Below are 20,099 nucleotides of genomic sequence, written 5' to 3'. Positions count from 1 at the left end.
TTAAAAATCAGTCACTGAGTAGAGTATGTAATCACAACATAAACTTAATCAACAACAGAAGGAATTTCTGTTTTACTGGACATTATGCTGCGTGAGCATTCACATGCATCTGCATTTTTTGCTAGAAATAAATGTTTAGTTTCCCTTTACATCAAATAACTATCATAAAATACCCCAAGTTGGAAGGGATCTGAGGATCAAGGACAAGGATCACTGAGTCCAAATTACAGCTCCACACAGGATACTTATTATTTCCATGCTATTTCACTCTAAAGTTAATAACTTAAGGGTAAAATGGCCAACTTGGAAATTGTTATACAAAAACATCACCCTCTTATCTTGAAATCCTTAACTTCTTAGCTAAAAGTAGGGTAAAAGATTTGCTGTGCAGTTTCAGAAGCCAAGAGTTAAAGCAGTGACTGAAGTAAGTTTGGTGTCACAAAGACTTAAATTACAGCTAGTTTTTACTCCTGATAGATCAACAATGGATCAGATTTGGTAGAAACCATTATGCCGTTTGTGAGACCTTTTCAGCAAAAGAAGGTGTACATTATTAAATTCAGACACATTTTTCATTTTATTTCGAGTAAGTGAAGGTGAATGCAGTATTTCTTCTCACAATTCTTGTGCAGTTATGAAGGAATTGTGTTTAAGGTTTGTAAGTCTCTTATCACTACAAAACAGTGATCTACTACAGGCTGAATCAACATGAGAATTTTACAAAGTAACATTTAACTCAGAATGTCACGTCTTCTTTTCTACAACTTCTAACCTATTAACGCACTTTTTAGTAAGGCTTTTGATAGTATCCTTCTGGACAGATTGCTCTACTGTGAGATGAACAGGTTCACATTATGCTGGGTGATGAACTGGCTGATCAGCAAAGCTCAGTGGGTCGTAGTGGATGGGGCAACATCTGTCTGGCAGTCACTAGCAATGTTCCCCACGGCTCAGTTCCAGGGCAGGCTCTGCACAATATTTTTATTAATGATGTGGATGCAGGAGTTGTCAGCGAGTCTGCTGACAGTACTAAACAGGGAGGTGCTGTTAACTCTTCGGACGGACAAGAGGACTTGCAGAGGCATGTAGATACACTGAAGCACTGGGCAATCATGAGTGTGATGTTCAACAACGGAAAATGCACCTGCAACGGAGCAATGCCAGGCACAAACTGGGAGACAAGCACCTGGAGAGCAGCTCAGCAGAAAGGGATCCAGGGGTGCAGGTGACAGCAGGCTCAGCGTGAGCCAGCAGAGTGCCCTGGCAGACAAGAGGGCAAACTGCATTTTGGGGTGTGTTAAACACAGCATTGCCAGACAGTGTCTGAAGAGGTGATGCTCCCACTACATTTAGTGTTTGTACAGTCTCACCTTTAACACTGTATACATTTGGGGGCTCCACAATGTGAAAAGGATGTTAATGTCTTGGAATGCATCCAGAGGAGGGCAACAAAGCTAGTAAAAGGGCTGGCAGAGGTCTTGTGAGGGGAGGCTGAGGACACTTGGGCTGTCCAGCCTAGAGAAAAGGAGGCCAAGAGGCGACCTCATGGCTCTCTGCAGCTCCCTGAGGAGGGGAAGCGCAGAGGCAGGTGCTGGTCTCTGCTCCCTGGACACTGATGTCAGGACAGGAGGGAACGGCACAAATCTGCGCCAGGACAGGTTCAGACCGGGCATTAGGAAGAAGTTCTGTACCGTGAGGGTAGGCAAACGCTGGAACAGGCTTTCTAGAGAGGTGGCTGGTGCCCCATGCCTGTTGGTCAGGCAGCTGGGCCTGATGATCTCTGATCCTATTATGCAGGAGGCTTACAGGTATTTGCTGGTGAGTACAATTCAACCACCAGCAAGCACTTGTGTATCAAGACAGCTGCCAGCGTGCAACTGAGACTTTCCTACCATTCACTGCTCTTGAACAGTGGATTCCCTAGGAAGTTCCTCATCCAGTATTAGAAATTCAAAAACTCTTATTTCAAATAAAAAAGTTAAATATTCATAACTCTGAGGAAATCCAGAAATCCAGAAAGGATCATCTAAAATGAGCTTTAATTAAACTGAGATTTGACGTGACGCTATTTTATTACACAGAACATTGAAACTTGTTCAAGTTGTATTTTGAAATCTAAATAAATTCTTCCTACATCTTGTTCCTGCTTCAATCCCTTTTCAGGTTTTTTTGCCCCATCTCCCTCTTTCTTCCTTTTAGCATTTTTTCCCCCCATCTCATTTACCTCTCTCCAAGCTACTGCCTACCAAACACATTCTATCCATATTGCCAAAGATAACTGTTTTAGTCTAACTGCATTTACATTTTTGAAATACATTAAGGGAATGATAACAGAAACTTGCAGAGAGAAATGAGGGACTGGACACTTTTCTCTGAGAGCTCCAATGTGTTCAGTGGCACACCTGTATGCAGTTAAGTATAAAACAAGGAAGGCCATAGATTCTGCACTGTTGAATAAACCTTTTGGTAACTGGTGGATAACATTTGCAGGTCAGTCTTGCATGGCATACACACAAGAGAAGCTAAACGTGAGGCCAAATCCAAACCAAGCTTGCCCTGCTACAGGTTTCCCCAAGCACCGGGAATAGATTGCTTGCACAGAATTATACCAGCATTTTCTGCCTCAGCCTTCTTCCAAAGCTATCACAGCAAACGGCTCTGCTTCCCAAGCATATGGTTCATAACAGTTTCATTTAGTTACAATCACAAGCAGCAATCATCTAAAAAAACCTGATAAATACACAAAAGGAATGTATCACGTAGAAATGACTCCTCCAGTCTCAGTATATAAATCTCTCAGAAACACCAAATTATTTCATTCAATACATACACCTAATGCAAGTTTAGTATTACTTCCAAACTAAAAAGTGGACATTCATTTTAGTAACATCCAGCTTGCACTCAAAAAGTGTCAAAAAAGTGTCTTTTACAGAAACAAGACTAGTTCATCATTCAGACGAATGTTCTGAAGTTCTGAACAGGAAGGAAGCAGTACTAGCTAACTACAGTTGACTGCCTTACAGTGATGTTTGAACACATTAAGAAACCCAAAGTGCTTTTCTAGGTGCACTGAGAACAATAAATCACTGGAACAACCTCACCAGTGATGTGGTAGAATCTGGAGGTTTTCAAGATGTAATTGGACGTGTAAGCTCCTTTTTCCCACGAGAGATTGGGCCTGATAATGTTTTGAGAACACTTCCAACCTGGGCTGTTCTATGATTCTATAAATAATTTTTAATTTTTTTTTAAAGGCAGCAAGACTTAGACCATCCCTACAAGTATCGGTCCCTTTAAACTGCAGCTCCACTCATAGCAGTTTTACTTTGCATTCAACTGAAGTTTCACAATCTACCAATTGTTACTAATTGAGAATCTGAATGAGAACGTTTCAACCTGCAGTTGGCAAATGAGCTAGATGTCTAATTGGGTTTCTTCCAGGGATTTCTTACCTTCACAAAACAGCACACTTCATCTACGGAATTCAGAAACGGTATGGCCCAAGACTTGTCAGCACAACTCTGATGAGTGTGCAGATGATCCACAAGTAAGAGCCAAAGGCTTAGAGCAGGGCGAGCTAGAACATATTGTTCACAACCTTGCCCGGTCAGGTCTTGAATGTCTACAAGTACTGAAACTCCACAAACTCTCTGGACAACTCATTCCAGTGTTTTATTTCCCTTACAGAAAAAAGTTTCCTTCATTTAAACAAACATTCCCATATTTCAATTTATGTCCTCTGCCTCTTAGCCATTTGCCAGGCACCACCAAGCACAGTCTGGTTCAACCTTCTTTTTCCCTTCTATCAGGTATTATGTACATTGATAAGGTCCCTGCTGAGTCTTCTCTCCAAGCACCCTCAGTCTCTCTCCTTGTGTAACAAATGTTCCAACCCTTTCATCACCTGCATGGCCATTCACTGTGCTCACTACACCATATCCATGTCTTCCTTACACCAGGAAGCCCAGAATGAGGCCCAGGACCACACATCATCTCACCATAACTGAGAAAAGATAAAGGACTGACCTGCTAATGACCGCCTTCCTAATGAAACCCTGTATGCCACTGGCTTTCTTTCCACAAGGATGTATTACTGCTTTATGTTCAGCTTGATATCCTACAGGACCCTTTGACTTTCTCCACCAAGCTGCTCTCCAGCCAGTAAGCACACAACCTGTACTGTCGACTCGTCTCTGACATTCCTCTTTGCTGAACTTCACGCAGTTCCTGTCAGTCTGTTTCTCCAGTCTGTTTTAATGGCAGCAAGCCCACCTGGTGCATTATTCTCCTAGTTCTGTATCATCTCCAAACTTGCTGAGGGGTGCGCTCTTGCATCCTCCAGATCTTTAAGAAGATGTTAAACAGTACTGGCCCCAGTGTCAACCCCTGGGGCCTGCCCCTACGGACTTGCACCAGCTGGGCTTTGTCACTGATCACAACCCCCATGCCTGGCAGTTCAGCCACGTCTCAGTCCATTGCATTTACCAGTCATTTATCTAATCTACACCATATCAGTTTGTCTTTGAGTATGTTACAGGAGACAAACACATTAGCAAAACTTTTAACAAGCTGAAGAACATGCAATTCTCTCCACTTAACCATCAAACCAGATAACTTGTTGTAGAAAGAAGGTTCCAGTTGGATGAAGCACCATTTCCACTCCATAAATCCATAAATCTACTCCCAATCACCTTCTTATCCTTCATAAATTTGGAATTGCTTTCCAGGAATATTTGTTCCATCATTATCCCTAGGATCAAGGTAAAACTGACTAGTCTGTAGTTCACTGGATTCTCCTGCTTGTTGTTCCTGAACTTGGGAGCGACATTTGCTTTATTCCAGTCTTCAGGAAGTTCCCCTTATCACCAAAGCCTGTCAAAGATTTTCAAGAATGCTTTGCAATGACACTGCCTGGTTCCTTCAGCACTGTGGCTGTATCTCATCAGGCCCCACAGACTTTTATATATTCAGTTTGTTTAAATATTTCCTACCTTGGTTCTCCTCCCCTAAGGGGAGGTTTTCCTTGTTCCACGCTTTCCCACAGGTCTCAGAAGCTTATTATTCCTGAAGCCTGGGTCTTACCGGTAAAGGCTGAGGCAAAAAAGGCATTGACTACCTCAGCCTTTTCCATGTCCTTTATCATCAGCACCACTACCCACCAAGCACTAGGCCCACATTCTCCCAGGTCTTTCTTTTGCTACTAATGTACTTGTGGAAGCACTTATTGCTTCCCTCTCCAGTAGACTCCAGATAGGCTTTGACATTCCTAATCTCATACCTGCATATTCAGACAACGCGTATAATGTTCCCAGACTACCCAACCCTCCTGCTTCTTATGTGTTTCTTTTTCATATCCAAGTTTCATATCCATCCACACATGCCTCCTGCCACCTCTGTTTGATTTGCTCCATGTGGAGATTTCCTCCAGATGGTGACATTGCTTTTCAGCTTGGAAGAGGTGATCCTTGAAGGAGGAAAAAAAAATACAATAACCAGAGCTTCTGAAGCCTCCTCCTCTTCAGAAGTGTATTCCATGGCATTCCTTCAGGTAGATCCCTGAGCAAGTCTGCTCTCCGAAGTCTAGGGTTGTGATCCTGCTTCTTGCCTTGTTATATCCTATCACAACCCACGGTTGCTGAAGATGAGGCTGACCCTGACCTTCATATCCCTGACCATTTCCTTGTAAGTATCAAATCCAGCATGGTACCCTTCCCTTGTAAGCTCGTGCCCTTTTGTGTTCTCCTTCCAAGTAAATATCAGGACAGATGAAGTACCACATATCCACTCTCTGTGGTACACATGAGGCTTCCACCAACTTTCTGAAGATCTCTTCCACTTCTTCCCAATAAGACTAGCCATAGCAACATAGCCCATGTTGGTCTGCCCATTAATCCCATCCCATAGGTTCTCAATTGGCTAATCATCTATTTCTAGGCAGAGCTCCATTTGCTGCCATTTATCCATGCTTATGAACTACAGGCAGCATTAGTCACTGACTTTGTGACTTTCCCTTTAATATTTTTAGGTCCTGAAGTATTCACAACAACAAAACCTCAAACTAAACAAACAGCAAGGCACCTCTTTTCCCTGCCAATCTTAATGGTCCTAAGCAAAGCTTCCTATGGTGTGTATTAAGCTACAGGCTTACACATCTTGGACCCTGTAAGAACAAGACCCCCTAAGAAGTGTACAGCACACAAAGAATTCACCCTAACAAAGAATTCACCCTAAGACTCTGCACAAAAAGGAATTGGATTTGATTCAATTTTACTGAGACTCTGCTACTGGAAGGATAGGAGGTCGTCATGGGCGCTTTTCAGCAGAGTAGCACCTCTAATAGCAGTTCATAGTCACAAGCAAGTGGCATAAAATTCTTCACATTTTCACCTTGAGCTATTTTAACTTCACTTTCAAATGAAAGCTACAAGTTGAAATAAAGCTATTGCTGGACAAAAATACAGATGATATAAAACAGAAGCTTCCGTCTCCTTCACCAGCTCTTGCAGCAATAGATGGAGCTTTGTGTCAGAATTTTCAGTTCTGAACCCCACCAACACGGTGAGTCTCCTCGCTTGAACCACTCACACAGGCAGAAGTATCAGAACAGAGGGAGCATGTGCCTTACTGTTAACACTTCACTACCATTGGCAGGACTTGTTTTGTTAAGACACCCAGTTGGGGTTTAACTACGATTAGAAGCTGTGATGTTGAAAGATAATCTGTTCTTGATCTACAACAGTCATCCTGCTGAACTTAATATTGTTTTCTACTTTAAGTACTCATAGCCATAACAACACAGCTTTACATTCCCGTGCAGTTATTTTTTTGATTCAACAGATTGGAAGTCTAATGACAAGAACTTCAAGTTTCACAGTCACTTGAAGACGACAATATTTTCCAATGTCCATAGCAAAGTATTCACTTTGACCTCTGACTACTCTCTAAATTTTATTTCTGCTCTTTCATCTACTAGTAAGAGTAATGGCCATTAAAAAACTTTATTCAGAAGCAGTGTGCCAGAGTAGATACTAAAGAGTGAACTCAGCACAATTCCTTTGAATACTGCTCTCAATTAAAAAGCTAATTTGAATACTATACTCTTGAACTTAAAAGCTCAAACTGTGTTATAAATAATATGATATTATGAGGTAACATCCTCTTCTATATTGTTTTTTTAAGATGATTTACCTTTTTCATAGGCAGGTGTATTTTCTTCCAGTAGCCTGCTAAGCTGGAATCCATTCAAGTGCAAGAAACGTAGTTGTTCCCTCATTGTCTTGCCTCCTACAACTGGCAATATAAGGTTCCCAACACTGTTTCTTGAAATGGGTAGACCAAGACCTACTGCCAGTGTACTAGCCAAATCAGTTTGTTGTACAAGTTCAGGTTGTGTTAGAGGACCTAGAATCAACAAGATAAAAAATAAAAAAAGAAAGGAAAAAGTATTTCAATTACAGGCCTTTCTATTTCTATAGCAAGAGAGACATTTTTTTAGTTTAAAAATATGTTCACTGCCATTAGATCAACTAGTTCAAGTGATCTACAGAGTGTTCTTCTTTGTTGTAAAACCAAAACTTACTCAATTTTCAGCAAGTACCACTCTTCAATGTAAGCAATTACTGTAAACACAATGTGAATGTTACACAAGTACAAATATTGGAAGAGATTGTCCAAGATACAACCTTAATAATATCAAGTTGTAGTTTAGATCCTGAGAGGGTTTGGTAACTTATATTAGAAAGAATAGAAAATACTACAGCAGGCTGATTTTGTGCATGAATGAAGAATGAGAATCTAAAATAATGCTTGCAGCATTCTAGAATCTTTTTGATATAATTAAATCTCTACCAGGCTGCTAGGCAAACAGAATCAGAGGTCAGGTAAAGGAATGTTGAGGCCCAAATCCTGGAGCTCCACACAGGCAAACCCTGTGATTTTAAAATGTTCTGTGCAGGATCCCATTACAGAATCACAGAATCATCTAGGTTACCTGACTGCTGTTTCCAGGATTAGCCTTCAGTTTCACAGACTTCTATCTATCCATGTGAGATACTTCACTAACATAAGCAAACATTTAAGATTGCAATGACAATTGTTGCCTCCTGTGCCTTACTGGTTACGTAACAGTTTTTTTTACTGTGTTTACTTAGTTCTCTGCAAATCTGGGCATTAAGTGTTTTGATTTAAGTACGCGGAAAAAAATGATATACAGCATTTATTACTCTCAAGGCTCCCTTTAAGAGCATTAGAACTTCATCTCTCATTTCTCATCTAGCTGTAATTAATCCCATCCTTTTTTAGAATGCCATCTATAATCCCTAACTACTCTTTACATGAGTGCCTGTACATCAGCAATTTTCAGATTTCATCTTTAAAGGCAAGTTTTTAACTAGTCAAAAAAGCCCAACTACCAACTACATTTAGTCAACCATGGGTGACATCTCTGTATAAGGCTACGCAAGTAATATTCTGACCACGTTTTAAATACGAAAACTCATGGGATTACCATTTTGAGGTCTGCCATATTAATGACAATACAGTTTGTTTACAGTAGGATCATAAGGAGCGATCGAAGAATTTTGACTGCTACGGCAATAAGAAGCAACCTGCTGAGTATTTACATGGTTATCATTACAAATCACAGACTTGATCCCCAAAAAACAGTTGACTAGATATTTTTCATTATATTGTAAAAAATTGCATGTTCAGATTAACCACCACAGAAACTAATACAATCGACCGTTTTCATTTACAGAATCGACACTCTCCTGGCCTGGTTGTCAACACATACCAGTGACATATATAAAGCAAAAACTTATGAGAGCTCCAGTAAGCTCTTGACTTTGTTTTGTTTTTAAATCTGAGGAGTTCAAGGACTCCTCAAGCAGTCCTTTCTATTCCAGCTGGATACAGTTTCACAAATGATAGACAGATAAGCGTACTTTCACTGTGCTTCAGGAACATCCAGCAAAATAAGCAAGGCAAGGTTCAGCAAGCAGGAAATCAAATGAAAATGGGCAAGAGGCAGAAAGGCAGGGGAAGTATTATTTTGAAGAAAACGTTCACTCCTATAACTACATTTCACTGATTCACTCAGTCAAGGAGTTTATTTAAGCCAGATGCTGTAAGCTAGGCTAACGGTTGTGCTAGACACACCAATCCCTTCTTTCCTCTTACCTTAAGCTATATTATACAAGTAGAATATGAGCTTCAGAAGCAGACAACCTCACACTAATGATTTAAAATGAATCGTCTGGCCAATACAGTAAATATACTGGTGCTCCATGTTCTTCCATTAGATGCTTATTAATCAGTGGTCCTGTTTTCTCTGCTTCATCTCTCTTCCTTTCTTAAGTGCAATCCTTCCTCTTTCCTGTTATTCTCAGCATAAGAAATTGGCATTTATTCTTTACTCCTGGACATCTAAGAGGGAAGAATGGAGGCCAGGGAAATATTCTGACCAAGACAGATAAAGCTTAAAACTCACTTCAAACAACATTTCAGTTCTAATCTAATCTGTTTACCAGTATCCCATGATCCTGACAACAAGAGATCTCATTAGCTCTGAACACTCAAGTAGGACAGTTCTGCAAAAGGTTGTAATCTGAGAAATACCTAGTTCTGTCTGTGGTTACACAGTCTAAGCCACAGTTTCAGCATGACACAGATGCAAACTCCAGCTAAACGCAGAGGTCACACAGAACATGTGGTATCTTGCCAGACACATGTACAACGAACCGTGAGCTAAATTCCAGCACCGCCAGGGTGATAGCACAATACAACCACAGTACTTTTCAGGAAAAATGTAGAGCTAATATAAATTAAACATGAAAACGTGTTCTAAAAAGTTCAGCTAACCAACTTTTTTTTGATCCTTACCACTTCTCTTTTCAAAAGCAGAGCTGATAAACAGCAGTGGTGTGTGCACTTCACCTTCTGAAGAACCACCATGACTCCCTGTTTCAGACATCCCATGATCCCCACAAACAACCAGCAAACTCGGCAGAGAAGCCTCTCCTTCCTGCAAACCACAGAAATTTAAGTTACTGTAAGAACAGTATGTATATATATAATGCCCCATTATCTTTATCCATTTCATGCATAAATATTTGTTGAAATTAATTCAGTTTTCAAGATTCGCTCATAACACACAGAGAAGATTACCAGAGATGTCCACAGCTAAATGTTATGCAGCAATATTTGTTTTTAAAACTTAAGGCATACATATGTGTCATTATATAACAAACACTACAAAGAAGCTTTCTAAAATAAATAAAAAAAAAAAACAACCCATTTACAGAGTCAGAAGAACGTGACAGAGATTAAACAAAGGTTCTCATACTTTTTGAAAAAAAAACAGGAGCACAGGAGCAGTAGCACTGACAGAGAAATTTGTTTTCCCCAGCTGAAGAGTGTCTTCACCTTCATTGAGATTTTAGTAAAATATAAATTTAAAAATATTAAAATATTAATTTGATAAACCTATTTTATAAATCCTACAATAAGCAATGGGTTAAAGAAAATTTGAGCAGGGTCAAAGAAAATAAGCTACGTTAGCAAAACAGAAAATTAATTGTATGTTTCCATTTTAGATTGTGAGTTTTAAACTCAAACATGGTCTAGAGAAATGTTAGAAGAAAGTTAAATTTGTATTTCTTCTCCAATCTTTCAAGTGTCTTTGGGGTAGAAAACTGATGTGACTGATGTCAAATCATGTCTATATTTCTGAAGACAGACGAACAGAAGCATAAGTGAGGCCTGTCCAACAGCTCTGAGGCAACAAATCGAAGACCACAGAAAAATATCGTCATTCCATAACAAAGTCATTAGTGATTACCAGTACCTGTTATACACAAAAGTGCCTGCATTCTTTCCATATTCTGGAACTAATATAAAGCCTTGCATATGTTGGCAAAAGAGTAACATACAAGCAAACAGTGCCAAAACCACCACACTACACATGAGATTATAACCTCCACAATCAAGAATTTAACCTTTCCTTTAATTTGACACTATCATCTTGTCTGAAAACACTAGTGAAATTTTAAGCGTAGCTATTCTGAATTTTAGTTGCCTAAAAACAAACAAACAAACAAACTTCAGACCACTTGGAATTAGGCTATGGTATTTCAACATCCAGGGTATTTAGATAAGTGACATCCCGTATCTCCAACTCTAGGAAGAGATTCAGATTTGATAATGTTATGTGCTATGTTTAGCATACGAAAAAATGCTGTTTGCAACCTCCAGTTCTACTTGATACTTTTCAGTATCTGAGAATTAAGCGTACCTTCAAATCATAAAAATAAGAGACGTAGCTATATATACCTATTGTTACTCCCGGTGAATTTCATTACTGGAAGATCACACCAACTACTATAATTATTCATGATCAATAAGACTTTTGGCTTGCATTCCTTCCCTCTTCCTGCACATCAAGGGGCAGTTATTTGCGACAGCTCTTCAGAAGAGACAGTTAACAGATGTTACCAAGGTCAGCTAGTAAATCCTTAAATGCTACACTGCATTGTTAACTGGAGAATGGGCAGGGAAGGAAAGAGAACAATATTCACTTTGGTCTAGGAATAAACGACTACCCCTGAAGAAGCGATTGTTTTGAGAATATTAATGCAATGCTATTCTATAAATAACACACGTTGATCTCAGACAAGATATATTACCTTTGAAAGAAGGGAAATATGAATCTTCTTCAGGATGTTATCCATTTCACGAAGTTTTGGTCCCACTAGTGGGCTGTTTGGCCCAGTCACATGTCCAATATGGTCCAATCCGAGGTAATGTAATATTAGGAGATCCCAGTCTTCTCTCTTTAACACTCTGTCCAAGTGTCTGGTAACATTATCATCAACCTCAGAAATAAAAGGAAAACAATTAGAAAAATAATTTCCCACTTGTAAAAAGAATAGAAAGGTTAGCTCTCAAAAACCATGAAAGTTCTGTACAAGCTGATGAGAACTAAAGCCACTCAAATTTAAAAGAAAAAGAAAAAAAACAGATGGATTGTTTCAATGCCAGAGTCAAAGATTCTGTCTTACGAGAGATTCTTCACCACATTTCAATCCCTTCTGCTTGCGAAGGATCGTATTATATACAAGGAGAGAAAACAGAATTGACATACTTCCACAGACACTTTTAAAACCAGACATTTTTAGTCACTTTCATCCTTTACAGTCCTGATTCATCAATTTGGAGAAGCAGATATAGCAAACAATATCTCTTTGGAGCTTGGAAGCAAAGGAATAAAAAAGCCCTCCTGATCTTTCAAATCATTTTTTTGCTACTATGTAAACACAAATGGATTTCATTTACTGTGACAAAAAAGAAGTGACCACACAGGAAGAAAGAAGGAAGATACGAAAAATGCTGTTTGGGGACTACCTCGTAAGTTCTCCTGCTTAGGTTGTCAACCCATTTTTAGTTGCATAAATATTTTTAATATCTAGAGGAAATATAAGCTTTGCACATGCAACATTACTTTGTTGACTTTGTTGGATATAACTATCTAAAAAAAAAAAAAACCACCTGTAAAATGTTATGTCTTTAATGGTCTCTCACTCAGAAAGTACAAAAAACACATGAAGCATTGAGAGCTATGTAATCACAGACCCAGCAGCATATTTGCATTTTTTCTCTCCACATTGAAGCTTCCAGTAGACTTTCTTAGAATAACCAATTAAAAGCATCCTCACACTGGGCTTAGCTTCCTTAAACATGGTAATAAAATACTGATGTCAGTAGCACCAGGTTAAGGGCCTAAAGTTTTGCAAATCAACGGTTCAAAATACAAACCAGAACTGCTAGCCCACTGACTCATTTAGTATTCCCAAAACAAACTGTGAAAATTCTTATTTTATCTCCAGCTTATGTTCCCTCTTTTCTAACATACTGAAATACTGCCCATCTTGCACCTACAAAAGCAATATAATACTATAGAAAGTATGGATCTGGGAGAATAAGATTATCTATTAGGATGCCTTTTAAAGATGGCCTTTATTAATAAAAAATGTGATAGGAAACTCGAACCATGGATAGTTGCATTTTTAAGCAAACTGTAACAAACACAGTTTATTACTGTATCATCCAAACATTTCTCCACTGCCTATGCCAGAGGAACTGAAATCCTTAGCTACACATTATCAATGCTGAAAATATACAACCCAATTTCTATTTAATTGCCAGGTTCACGTTTCTGAACAAGAAAAGTTTCATTCATTTTCAGATGTCACTATGTGTTTGCGCGTACATTATTTAACTTGAGATTATAAAAAGTCTCTCACCTCTGTAAAATCTGATACAAAGAAGGATGTTGTTCCATCATATTCCACAAAATGCTTTGGAAACAATTTGACCCAAGTATCATCACCATAAAAGATTATTCTTTTCCCGGCTGTTTTTGCCTGCCAAATCAGATTGTCGTCCAACAGAGCTGGAGAGTTGAGGTTCACCACAACATCAATGAAGCCAGGAATGCTACCCGTCATCAAAGCCTGCACAAAACAAGAAAAGAAAAGGAGCTGTATTAACAGAAACTAAGAATTTTACAGTACTCAGAATAAAAAAATAGCATAAGAGGAAGTAATGAAGCAGAGAGGAAAGAGATTACACTTTCAATAAAGAAATTTAATAAATTAAAAGAACATACAAACAGCCATGCTACATTATATCAACTAACAGCATGTTGTCACAGTTGATAATTTTCTTTTTTTTTTAAAAGTCTGCAAAAACATCCCTATGATAATACAAATTTACATCCAGCTAGGCTTCCTATCATAAGTCACAAGAACACAATGAGAAACACCAACAAAAATGCTCTTGGATAGAAGACAACTGGAAAATTTGATGGCTGTGAGGCTGCCTTCCCAAGATTACAAATGAAAAGGTTACGTCAATCATTTAAACCAGCACCACAGTCCCAACTGCCCTTATCTAATTCTCAGAGATCTTCCTACTACAGCGCTACCAAAAAAGGAACAAAACAAGGCAAAGCGTCTTAAGTGGAAGCTACCACCAGTCTCTCTACTTTCCTTTGATGCCTCGCCTTTTCTTCAGGAAGAACATTTGGGTCACGGCAAGTCAGAATTCTATCTCTTGCTCCACTACAGCAAATTAAGTTCTAGCCATAAGTTGACCAAACCCACTCTTTACACCAGCTCTGAGCACATGAAACACACCAGCCTTCCCAGTCTCCTCAAATTGAAAGAACCCTAAAGGGAAACAAAGCGCTTACTTTAATTCGAGGCATAGTCACGGTGGGTGGCTTCGCTTCAGCAATGAAACTGTAGGACGTTCCTTTTTCGATAACTTGTGTGGTGTAAGGCATGAACTGTTTACCTTTGGATCCAAAGACAAAGTCATCTCTCAAAGCATCTATCAGGACAATGACAACTTTTTTGAAAAGTGGTGGTGGAATTTTGGTCCAGTTAGAAACCGTTCCTAAAGAACAACAACACACAGAAAAAGATATATACAGTCATCAACAAATTTTAACACTTGAAAGACGCAAAATAAAGAACAACTTCACCACAAAAATGTGTGTCACCGAGTTCTTTATTAACTCTATATTTAGAACCAAGAAGTTGCAAAGAATGGCAAGCATTACAAGTAATCCGAGGAATTTGAGTTTTCAGGCCATCCAGCACAGGAATGTCATAAAAACAGAACTAAAAAACAAAACAAAGAATGCAATTCAGTATTAAAAAGCAAAACAAACAAATAAAAAAGGAAAAAAAAAAAAACAACAAAAAACAATGAATGGAGTTCAATTGTGAGAACTAAGTAAAAACTCCAGAACAGACAAAGTTCAAAGGAGCAAGAAGGGATAGCTTCAACCTTCTCTGGTTAATTTAGTAAGACTGAACTACGAATCTCCAGCAGACAACTTTTGTTAGAAAAGACAGGCAGCATTCACCTGTGCTAATACCCAACCCCGGAGAAAACACACTGGGACAAAGACGGAAGCAGAGTAGACCCTACCCATAGATCTCTACCCAGACAACACTGCAGTGGATCAACTTCTTAGTACATGTGTTGAGTAAATTTAGGTTTTTACACTATTTTAGAGTAAAACGTGTTCCAGAATAAGTGGCTGACAAGTTGGGATGGTCATGGATAACTGTGTCTAACAAAAAAAAAAACCCTCAAAAACGAGCTCAACGAGCTCAGAAGCTTTATTTTTGGTTACATGGATACTCATCAATAAATTGACATTCACAAACTCACCAGTGATAGCGATTTCTGCAGGCAACAAAACTGGAGATGGGGGCACAGCAGGGGGAAGGGGGAAACCTCAGCAACAAAAACACTAACTCCTAGCAACCTTGATTAAAAATACAATGATGCTTTTTTCAAGGATTTGAATTATTAAACTGGCAGGTTTGCCATGCCTCTAAGTGAAAAACAAGAAAGCAGAACTGGATGTGCTATACCGTTACACAAATAATTGACACCTACCCACTTGCCTAAGAAAACAAAACTTGCTGGACACCAGCTCACAAATGCACGTACTCCACTCATACAACAACAGCACTGATACTACATGGAATTAACCCCCTCCTCCAGAGTTACTTGTCTGTATGTCAAGGTGTAAAGGAAGTCGTAGTAGACTACAAGCCATCTAAACCTTCTTATTGTACGACAGCTAAAGCAATGGTACATGGCATGCTTATCTATCCCTGTCAAAGTTATTTAGAAAAGTTACTTTACATGAAGCTGGATTTCTGTAAGCAGTGAACAAAACTACAGGTTCTACCAAAAACTTGTTAAAATGATGCACTGCAAGGACTCGCTATTATGCAAGCAACTAGAGAATTTTATCAGTTGTCTCAGAGGAAAGTTAGCATGGATCCAACAGCAGTCAGGGCTCACAAAGTGACACATTCGGGAAACACAGAAGCACTGGAGAAATGTTCTCTTTTGAACAAATCTAAAGTAAAGTGAAAGCCTTCTGTATCGTGGCCTAGTAAACTGTAAAAGTAGGGAATTGCTTACAAGCCAGACCGAGAGATCACTCTGCATGCAAACTCTAACCCACGAACTATAGGTAAGAAGTAACCTTCCCTGTCCCCCCATTTTTGTCTAACCATACCTAAGATTACCAGCAACACGACTAAGTTTACACTCTTTGCAGGGAGCCCCGGCACACTTTTATACCCTCCAGCTCAAACCAGTCTCCTTTTTCCCCTCCCAAATTCTCACACCAGTACTCACGTGGGAACGCACAGCGTCACTCGTACCTGAGACTGAGATCTTCACAGCACAACCGATCTGACGTCCCTGACCGTTCTGGTAATCTGTACAGCTAAATAACTATCTGCAGCCTGGCGGTGCCAGCTGAAGGCTGTTACCACATCAGTTTGACAGCGCTCCTGCCTGCCTGACAGCGGGACTCCGCCATCTGGGTCACCCAACCACCTCCTCTCTCTACTCCTCTGTGCGAGTCGGGCGAACCTGTCCCAACATGCGTAATACCACACGCTTTGAAGAAATCAACTACACCACGCAGCAAGCAGCTGACGTACAGCAGTGCCAGCCCCGTTCAACGAGGTGAACCATAGGCAGACATCCTGAACAAGTGTTTCACGTGGCCAACACACGGCTCAGCTCAGGCATCCCCTGAACACCACGTCCCATCCCACGGGGTCTACAGGCTGGAGAACCAACGCTCTGGCACGCGCACCTTCCCGTGCTGGGCGCTAGGCATCAGCAGGTCCTCTACAGGCTCTTCATTAGAAAGAGGATTGAAAAACCGAAAGTTTCACAGTTCTGCGCAGGAACTGAAAAGACCGTGGCTTCAAATAAACAGTAACAGACACCGCGCATTCGTCAATGCGGCCGGGCTTTGACGGGAACCCTTTTTAGCACAGTTGCTCTCCTCACTGCTGAAGTGCTGAAGTCCGCCTCAGGTGTCATTAAGGCACCTGAACACTGCGGGGAGCATCACCGAAGCGGCGCCCTCCTTGTAAGCCGCGAGCTACCCACATCAGCACCTGCTCCCACCGCCACCTAACGCTAACAGCTCACGTTTATAGACCACCGGTGTCGGGGCAGGGCAGCACCGGGGGCAGGGGAACGAGGTTTAAGGCACAAAAGAGTGCCTCCGGATCCCAACACCTGACGGTTAAGGCTTCTCGGGGCTGCGAGCGCATGACCGCACGGATTAAAAAAAAAAAAAAACTGACGAACGCAACGAAACCGGCGGCTTACCTGGGCCCGGCGGGGCGGGCTCGGGGGGGCTCTCCCCGCGGGGCCCCCCCCGCGGCCGGGCGCGAACGGCCAGGGGGAAGAAGCCGCGCAGGAAGATGGCGACGCCCAGGGCCTGCAGCAGCAGGCAGCCGGCCGCAAGCACCCCCGAGCGCAGCCGCATCCCGCAACCTCCACCGCCCGCTCCCGCTGCCCTGCTCCGGGCACGGATCGCGGCTTCCGCTCGCCCCGCCCACGCCTCGCCGGCGGCCAATCGGAAGCCGCCGCACCCGCCTGCCCCGCGCTGCTATTGGTCGCTGGCAGGGCGGTTCTCCCCCGAGGAGGGCGGTGCGGAGGCGGAAGTAGAAGCCAGCGCTGGCGGCACCGGGAAGCCGGCGTGGGAGGGGGGAGAAATGGCCGCCTACGGGGCGGCGGAGGGGGGGTTAGCGTGCCGCCGCCACGGCCGGGCCGCCATGTTGTGAGGCGGGCTGAGGCGGGCTGTGGACCCCGTGAGATACCCGGCCGTGGGGCCTGGTGGCGGCGGGGAGAGGCCACCCTGTCCTGGGGCCACAGGGCTGAGCCTAAGGGAAAGAGCCGAGGCGGTGGGGTCACAGCTTGGCCAGGGTTATGTTAGTGACATGACATTAAACATAACAAACATAACATAGCATAACCGTAACATACCCTCGCTCTCCTGTCTTTTCCACCACACCTTTCTCCCTGTGTAGTCTGAACACTTTCACATTGGTGCAACCTGTGCTACGAGCCGATGTTTGCTCCAGAAATTAACAACACTGTTGAGCTCTTTCCTCTAGAATCACAGAATCACAGAATCATTAAGGTTGAGAGACCACCTGGTCCAACCACCCCCCTACCACCAACGTCACCCACTAAACCATGTCCCTAAGCACCACGTCCAACCTTTCCTTGAACACCCCCAGGGACAGTGACTCCACCACCTCCCTGGGCAACCCATCCCAGTGCCTGACTGCTCTTTCTGAGAAGAAATGTCTCCTCATTTCCAAACTGAACCTCCCCTGGCACAACTTGAGGCTGTTCCCTCTAATCCTATCACTAGTTACCTGTGAGAAGAGGCTAACCCCCATGACAGGCTAGGAAGGAAATGAAGTCAGTTAGGGGTGTTGGGCAAGCAGAACCTTTTTTCCTCCCTTCTTGGAAAGGAAATACTGTAGCAGACAGGTCATGACAGATGAAATAAGATAAGTTAGTAGAAAAGAAGGCTTTAAAAGTTAATTTTCTGGAAAAGTAAATAAAGGCATTCTGCAAAGTGAAGAAGAGTTGATACTTGTCTTCCTATGCTCACTGATAAAGGGAGATAGCTGCAAAACTCAGAATTTCATTCTCCCAAGTAATACCACTTCTCATCTCTACTTAAAGAGTTTCTGTAGGCCTTACATTTTTGCTGGAAAGACATGGCACATTCTTTGCTGCATACATAACAACTCGAGCTTTTCCAGTGAGCTGCAGGTTTTCCCCAATCTGACAGGTACAGTGTGCCCAGCCAGCCACTGTCTGTCTGTGCCACTCACCATCCTGGGCTTAGCTCACTGTGGTCTGTGGCAAAGCCGTGTTACGACTTGGTGCCAGTGTGACATTTCATGTTTACAGCCATCATCCCATATATACGTACATGTTGATGCATTTCCACAAGCACAATGTAATTGAGCACTAGAGCAGTTTTCCTCCTGGGCCACTTTCCACGACAAACAGTAACGTCTGCATTGTGGTCTGCATTATGTAAAGACAGGCCAAATACATTGTACCATGCTTTTAAAATATTTTCCTACTTAGGTTGGTCATGCTTGTTCTCAGACTGCTTCTAACATTTCCAGATGCTAAGAAGATGCAAAGCCATTATGCTAAAAATAAAATTAATAATTAAAAAAATAAAAATAAAATAAAATAAAATAAAATAAAATAAAATAAAATAAAATAAAATAAAATAAAATAAAATAAAATAAAATAAAATAAAATAAAATAAAATAAAAAAGCATTTTTGTATTTACAGTTGTCAGCTTATTTCCAGAAGCACAGCCTTCAAAGTCCCCTGTGCATTAATACTCTGTAAATAACAGCAGCTGACAACGGACAGCGCAATGAAATTCAGAGAGGACCTGCAAGGCTTTAAATAAGTAGGAGAAGGCAAAATGAAACTTCTGGCTTTTACTCAGTCCATTGTATGTGTGCTTCCAGCTCTATAATGTTTTTATGTATCACACCTCAAAGTCACATAATTTGTGTAACCAGAAGAGCAGTATTTCTTACTTTTAATGGGCATTTTCAGCTTTCCTCTAAAACTTGAACCAGCGAGTGAGACTGTTCAAACAGAAGATTAGAAAGGTTAATCCGACTAACAAATAGAAGACACGTTAATGTAGGCAGTGTTTATAAGTCTCAAAACAGCAAGTAAGAAATGTCATTCTTTTTGTTTTCTTAGCAAACATTACAAGACTTTCCATTTTAAGAGTAAGGTGGAAATTCCACAAGCACTGCATTATTTCTTCATATATGAGGATATGGTTCATATCCTCATATTCCTACTTAGGATTCACTGTTTCTGTGTTCATTCAAAAGGATTTCTCCACAGATGTGAATACACCAGCTGGCATGTGTTTCACACTCCCCAGTACTAATCTTTAAGCACTTACTTAGAAGCATCACCATTTTATCCCTAGAACCATTTGGCAGGTTTTTACAGCAACAGGTTTTCAAGTTCATTATTATTGCATTTTACTTCAGGCATCAAATATCTAGAAAAAAAAATCTTAGTGCAGCACAGGACATTAGGTCTGACTGAGTAATTGTCTATTAGTTTGTGGGCAAGGCAAGGCAAGGCAAGGCAAGGGAAGGCAAGGCAAGGGAAGGCAAGGCAAGGGAAG

General features: G+C 41.2%; 1 protein-coding gene across 11 annotated transcripts in view; it reads right to left on the bottom strand.

Moving 5' to 3' along the window:
* The window catches only part of PIGG (phosphatidylinositol glycan anchor biosynthesis class G (EMM blood group)), an 87,139-nt gene extending 69,683 nt beyond the window's left edge, over positions 1-17,456 (bottom strand). For 5 of the 11 annotated variants that reach the window (XM_080574541.1, XM_080574540.1, XM_080574546.1 and 2 more), the window contains exons 1-6: positions 17,224-17,455; positions 14,249-14,454; positions 13,299-13,508; positions 11,682-11,870; positions 9,880-10,021; positions 7,189-7,401 (exon numbers count right to left, since the gene is read on the bottom strand). In XM_080574541.1, coding sequence (XP_080430667.1) covers positions 7,189-7,401; positions 9,880-10,021; positions 11,682-11,870; positions 13,299-13,508; positions 14,249-14,454; positions 17,224-17,383 — 1,120 coding nt within the window. In that variant the 5' untranslated portion in view covers positions 17,384-17,455. Of the gene's footprint in view, positions 1-7,188; positions 7,402-9,879; positions 10,022-11,681; positions 11,871-13,298; positions 13,509-14,248; positions 14,455-17,223 lie in introns of all 11 variants that reach the window. The other 6 variants (XM_080574536.1, XM_080574542.1, XM_080574543.1 and 3 more) reach the window with 3 other exon arrangements.
* Positions 17,457-20,099: the final 2,643 nt, after the last annotated feature.

The sequence above is a fragment of the Anser brachyrhynchus genome, assembly GCF_964034855.1.
Source record: "Anser brachyrhynchus genome assembly, chromosome: Z".
NCBI lineage: Eukaryota > Metazoa > Chordata > Aves > Anseriformes > Anatidae > Anser > Anser brachyrhynchus.
This window is presented reverse-complemented; position numbering and strand designations above follow the sequence as displayed.